Source organism: Pempheris klunzingeri, chromosome 8 (genome assembly GCF_042242105.1).
Source record: "Pempheris klunzingeri isolate RE-2024b chromosome 8, fPemKlu1.hap1, whole genome shotgun sequence".
NCBI classification, from domain to species: domain Eukaryota; kingdom Metazoa; phylum Chordata; class Actinopteri; order Acropomatiformes; family Pempheridae; genus Pempheris; species Pempheris klunzingeri.
In genome coordinates, this window is record NC_092019.1 from 22,375,876 (window position 1) to 22,382,651 (window position 6,776).

At 39.6% G+C, this 6,776-nt stretch overlaps 1 protein-coding gene across 1 annotated transcript; it reads right to left on the reverse strand.

Moving 5' to 3' along the window:
- Nucleotides 1–760: 760 nt before the first annotated feature.
- Nucleotides 761–6,038, reverse strand: lta (lymphotoxin alpha (TNF superfamily, member 1)). Its single transcript, XM_070834898.1, has 3 exons — nucleotides 5,916–6,038; nucleotides 3,497–3,558; nucleotides 761–1,079 (listed from the first exon to the last, which is right to left on the reverse strand). The coding sequence occupies exons 1-3, from the start codon at nucleotides 6,036–6,038 to the stop codon at nucleotides 761–763; spliced, it is 504 nt and encodes a 167-aa protein (XP_070690999.1).
- Between the last annotated feature and the right edge of the window lie 738 nt (nucleotides 6,039–6,776).

Here is a 6,776-nt window from a genome sequence, read left to right on the forward strand (position 1 = left end):
TTTTTTTAACTTTACTTTTGAGGTGTCTCAGGTATCCGTGGACTGTTTTTGTAGCTTTTTTTCTTTTAATTGATTGACAGTAGGACGAGTTATGAGGCTGTGTAATGTGATCTGTGGGAAATAATGGCGAGAGAGGGACAGATGTAACACCTTCATTATTTGGAGGATGCTGGCACCCTCATGTGGGCAGCTCACAGTGAAAAGAAGAAGTCAATAAATTGACTCTTTCAAGCAATACAATTTTTATTCCTCTTTCATTTCCCTCCCCTTGAAATCAAACCACAGCAATATAATTTTATTTTATAAATTACATAAGAACATAGCAGTAAAAAACACATTCATGCCCATGACAGTCACAGTATACATTAATTTAAAATGGAGCTAGCCTACAAATTTACAAGACTATTAATTGACACACAAGTGTGTGGTGTCAGAACTAGCTGGCATACTTAAAAGTAGAAACTCTGCCTAGGTTAGACTGATATGATCCATAGACCAGCAAGGTGTGCAGATGTGACCTTTTATTAAAGTCAGTAACATCTGTGGTAAAAACCTTAAGATTTAGTAACTCCTCAACATCACTGAATACCTGTGATTTAGACATCTTGGCATAAAACTGTCACAGTTGAATGTTAAGATATTAGACCAAGATAGAGATGATGAACAGGTTTTGTTGAAATATGTCAGTATAGGCTTACTAATAACATAACGGTCCAACCTTTAACTCGCAGCACAGTAACAAATCCCAGTGCCTGCAGTGCTAATGAAGCTTATAAGCACCCCAGAATGTGTTCTCTCTTCGAAAATCACCTCTGATCTCTAAGCTGACACTGTCTCCCGCTGTGAGGCTGACAATCGTGGCCACCCACACAGAGCCCACTGTTGTGTTTGGGTAGATCCCCTCAACCAGTATCTTCACAGTTTTACCAATTGTGGCATTTCTTATCATAATCACAGATTTGGCCATTAGGGAGGGAGTAGGGAGATTGTTGAAAGTGACCTGGGCGTAGATGAAGTACAGGCTGTGCTCTGTGCAGTGGATGGAGTTGTTGCGCAGGGAGAGGGAGCAGGAGTCACATCTGGGTGAGTCTTTCCAAGAGTCACTGTCCGAAGCTGTAGATTTGACAAACTTTTCTTAAGTTGCTCATCCATAAAACATTTCAACCTCACATGTGAAACTTTAAACAGAAGGCCATTTGAGCGAATAACGCCTTAGAAATGTCTTTACACAACAAACAACACAGAGTTTGGTCATCAATAGAAATTGACATGTATATGTGCATTTTCTTGTTGTGGCCACAAGGCAGTCTCACGTATTAATATGGTGGGTTACATCAGTGATGTTCAAAACAATGCAAGGGAGCGCATTGTGTTGTCTCATGTGCTTGTCTACACACTTGTTAGAGGCGCCCTGCAGGCACTTATGTACACCACAAAGGAAATGGCGTGCATGAAACAAAAGCCAGGCTGTGGTTTAGATATTTTGTGCGTTAACCATAGAGTGTGGAAAGGAAGTGGACGTAGATTCTGGATCTCAAAAGTGAAGCCAATGCACAAGTGCTTTAAACCTGCCTTCTCTCTAATGACCAGCATGGAGTGACCCCGCTGGCTACAAAAAGAAGTCCAAATGAATGGAGGTCTATGACAAAATGAACCTATTTCTCACTTGATTTATTACCTCAGTAAACATTTTCCTATTTATGGTCTCAGTTGGTAGTTTCAGGTCTTCAACACAGCATGATGTTCATTTAGTAGGAAAATAGACCCTAAAGCAATTTTCATTGGCCCGCAGGAAATTCTAAAAATGTATTGTAACACGGCCCACACATGGAACTTGCGCTGGACTGTGTTGTACTTCTTAGTCTCACCGCTAGGTGGAGTAACTGTCTTTAACGAGGAGAGCTTCTCTATAAAATGAGTAACCGAAGAAGAAATGTGCTACAGGTGACCCAAAATGGCAGAATTAAGGAAACGTAACAGAGCAAGTGAGTGTAGAAAGTTTGAGACGTGGTGTGCGATGAGAGCACAGCTGATAACTAATGAAGATCACTTTTACATTAAGGAGGAGCTGCTTGATGTTAGCAGGCTAAAGAGCACCACGACGGGTGAGGATGTTTCTGAAGCTGTGCCAGATGCAGTTGGCATGATGGGACTTAAATGGGAGGAGCTGTGTGGAGGTACGACGGATGGAGCTCCAGCTGGGACAGGTGAGTGGACTGGCCTCTACGGTGTCCACCGAGGGGCAAGAAAGTGGAGGTAAGGCTGTTAATTCGAGGTGCTCTAGCATTCTCATGTGCGCTGGCTAAGTCGTGGCTCTGTGCTGCAGCGGTTTGATTCCCTGAGATCAGAAATGGACCAGTGTTGGAGAGAGAAGGAGCTCTTCATGAGCTCAGTGATCCTCTCTCTGTTTTTAGTGGATCTCACTGATCACCTGAACAAGAGCCTACAAGGCAAAGACCAGCTTGGACCACAACTAATAAATGAAAGCCCACTAATGGAAAGGCTGTTTTTTTTCTTGAATCATATTCAGTTATCAAGCTGAATTTACCTCCATTTGATTGATTTTGCCAACTTTAATCCACTAGAGGTGAGGAGATATACATCACCTGTAGTGGATTAGAGTTAGTAATATAGCTCACTTCTAGTGAGTGGCCCAGCCCTTTGTGTGTTTTTCTGTATGTGGCCCTCAGTGAAAAAAGTTTGGACACCCAAAGGCGGGACTACCTTGTGACTAAACAACATCGCTTCTGACACACAGTGGCTACGTCCACTGCTTAAATACAGTCTATGGTGTTATCATGCCAAAAGGTAATATCTTAAAGCATAGAAAATCTACCTGATGCGTAAATATATTGTGCGTTAACTTGACCAAACACTCAAATGAAAATAATAGCATAATGGCATTATGGGGGTAATTTTTATGGTGAACAGAGATTAACAATAAAATGCCACTTTACAATACACCTTAAAAACCACACCAAAAATGCCACAGATTGTTTACAGAAACTTTGGAATTGCTGGCTATACAAAACACAAGGAAGATCTCATTTCTCTATTAAAAAAAAAACGCTGTAAAAATCAGTGCTTTTGGCAGGGTTTCATGGTATGTGAAGTGGCATTTTAATCTAAAATTGCAAGAGCGCCATAAAAAGCAACAGGTTGTAAAGCTTTTTGCAATGTAAAAACAGCGTCCGGACAGTCGAAACTCAGCTTTTTACAGTATTTTTTTATTTTAGCAAATGGAGTCGTGGAAAGTGATGATATTTGGCACCTTTCACCTATGGAACTGTGTTAAGAAGTTAAGTCAAATGGCCTTTCATAGTTCTATAGTCTATGGCCCTTTGAAACATCACACTCAAATTTTCATCTCACATTGAATAAAGACATGAGACAAACCAACTTAATCTTTCAATTAATGGCTAATTTCTTTCCATTTGGCAGAGTAAGCGTCCCCTGACAAGCTGATGATGTCTTTTGCTGTGGGCTGTAATTATACCTTAAGTCTGTGCAGCCCACATTGCAGCCCTGCTTCGGGTTTATTGAGGTTTTAGGAGCCCACTTCACACAGGAAAAAAAGGCAGTTTAGTGGGTGGAACACAATGCATGAGATGGGAAACATGACGGGGCTATATGTCTGTCTCAATAAGTGGTTTAAGCATGACTATGTGTATGTATGAATTGTATGTGAATGTAATGGGCCTGTAAGTGCATCTTTCAGATTTGATAGTTATTCAAGTGAAGAGTGACAAAATACTGTTTATGTTACTCCACAAGAGTAAAAGTAGACACCTTTTTATATTTGCGACAATTAGAATTTAAAGCGGTCTATAATATTATATGACTAAATGAGCAACTAAGTAAGTTTGGAAAATAACGTCTTTAGTTGTTATATGTTAAGAGTTCAATACCCAAAAACCCATGGCAAACTCAGGTGAGCCCTTAACTTTGGCAGAAAATTGTGTGTCCATGTAGGACCCCATCATATATAGCAGCAAGCTGATTCAGAAGAGAAGCTTTCAGGGCTTTTACCCTTAATGGTGAAACCTGACAGGACCCAAACAGACCCACTGAGATCTCTCTGTCAGTCTGAACTTCTCACTTAAAAATGACAGTTGAACAATCTAAATCAGGTGTCATTTTGTTTGTTTGTTGCTTCCCCTCAGTCTGCCCTCTTCGCTGAAAGACTTCCTACGTTTCTCAGAATGACTTTCAGCAGCTCTGAGAGACCTGGTCTGAACTTGTTCTACTCAGTCACTGGAGGAGTCGAGTGTGTTTTCATCCAGTAGAATCATAATGACAGCACCAAAACTGCTCTCATTGGAAATGTCTCAACTTTAACGACTGATCTTTTCTGCTTGACCAGTTTTGGGTGGAAATTAACAATGGAACTGAAAAAAGCAGAACAGGTGACTGAAACGCAACATGTTAGATTAGATTTGATCTGAAGCTCAGAAAATACAACCACAGACAGATGACCTTTACAGCTGCCTAAAACTCTAAACATATGTGTGTTAATAAAACACATCAATTTACCACATAAGACAAAGCAAAGAAAATAAACATGATTAAACACGATTAATCAGAAGAAGCGTACTTACAGCGGATTAGCTGGATGTATGACAGAGAGGATCCTGAAAAGCAACATAAGGTTAGTTGCTGATGAAATTACTGTGGAAATGTTCACAGTGCATTTAACTGTTTAAGCTAGTATCTAGTATCTTTAAATTTGTTGTAATTTATTAATAAAAGTTTAAGAATGTTGTTAAAGTATATTGACATTCAAGTATTAAGTATATTAAATATATATAAAAATAAAATAATAAGAATAATACTAATAAAATGATCTAACTTACCTACTGAGTGAGACACAAAAGTCTTGACGGCAAAAGAAAACTTTTAGAGTTAAAGCTTCAGCTTCATTCATATAAATGTCATGTTTTCATTAAAATACTCGTAATCAATGTACCTGGTGGAGTGACATCAACTTGCTTCAGTGTAGAGACTTCATCCTTGAAAAGATAGAAAACAAACCTTCATCGTCTGCGTTATTATTATCGTAATCATCCTCATCATCCTGGTTACTTTGTCGTCTGACTGTCAGAAGAGAGCGACAGGTTACAGTTTTTCAGCATCTAACCTTGTGTCTCCCAAAATATCAGTTGTGAACAATGACACAGCCTTGTTTACATTTTGTAGTCGATTCAACAGGTTTTTGGAGGCTTTTATGAGGCAAAAAAAAAGGAAACCAGAGTGCTGGGTTTAAAATGAGGAAACTACTGCTCTTGTTTTACATGTCACAGCACGGACATGGACGCAATGACAGGAACACTTATACAATATAATGTAATCCCATACACTCCAGTAAATACTAGCCGACTTTATGTCAAAGAGGTGTTGAAGTGCTCTTTTTTTAGTATCCACCCGTTAAGTGGACATGTGCTGCACTGAGGCACCTGAGAAGATCCCTGAAGCTCTGCTCCAGCTACCAGATCCTGTCAATCATGACATTGCTGCCACCTAGAGGCATTGACTTACAGCAGCAAACTCATAAAGGCAGGTTAGATTATGAACTGCTTTGTGATAGCAAAGGACCTTATACACCACAGCTATGATGCACATTGCACATAATGTAGTTAATATATTTTCATAGCTTACGTTTTTTTTTGTTTTATTTAAACTTGTATGACTTCACACGTGTTGGCATTCACTTCTAAAAACACAAGTTCATTCATGGCACATGTGTCAGCTACACGAGAAAACACATGGAGTGTGACATGTCCCAAAACCACTCCGACTGAATCATATTACTATTATAAAGCCACTAGAACGTAACCTGTCTGATCATAGATGAAACTTCAAGCAGCCGCAGTGAATGAATATGAATCTAAAAGTCGTCTTATGTCAGATGTACTGACCTGAGTTGACTTTGGCTTGATTGAAGTGAGAAGTGTAGCCATAACCACCATGGCCACAGTGAGGAGACCACACCACACCTGCAGCAACAGGTACTTATGAGAGGACCTCGAGTGACACTCCATTCTGTCAAATACACACACAGACACATTAAATTTGCTGTATACTTGAGGAAATTGTGCCTATTTTCATCACTTTCCTGAGGTCTCAACGTAATATCAAGTCTGACCCCTTTTACGTCCTGACCATTACATTTTTAGTTTCTACTTTCATGACATGAGCATCATTTTTATCAGATATAGTGATGATAACATCACCAGTTCCTTGCCACTTTTACTGCTGACATTATTACTAACTAATTATTACTATCACTGTCATTACTATTATAAGTGGGAGTGGGAGGTTTTCTGGGTCCTGTGCAGAGTTGCATGTCAGTGTGCTTGATCATGGTTGTTTACACACGTTGCTCTGCTACATGCTTATGATGTATTATTAGCTGTAGGCGTAACCCATCTCAGATGATTCAGCAAGTTAAATTGGGATAATTGCTTTGCCCCTTTTTGATTAATTGTAAGAGAAAATCTGTTACAGAGTTACGGCATCTCAACACCTTTCTCTCACTGGCAGCGACCTAACCACAGACCACTGGATAAAAACACAAGGATTCTCAGAGATGTCACAGGAATCTAACACAATATCTTGACATCAAATTCGCTCACTGAATCTTGACTCACCTGGTGTGTGTTGACCTCTCAGTGTCCAAATTCATCTGCTGCTTCTCTCTGAGAGACATGTCAGATTGACAGGGTTTTCCCTTTTACATGGGTGTAGATTAGATAGCGTTTTTTTTTTTCCTCTGTAGA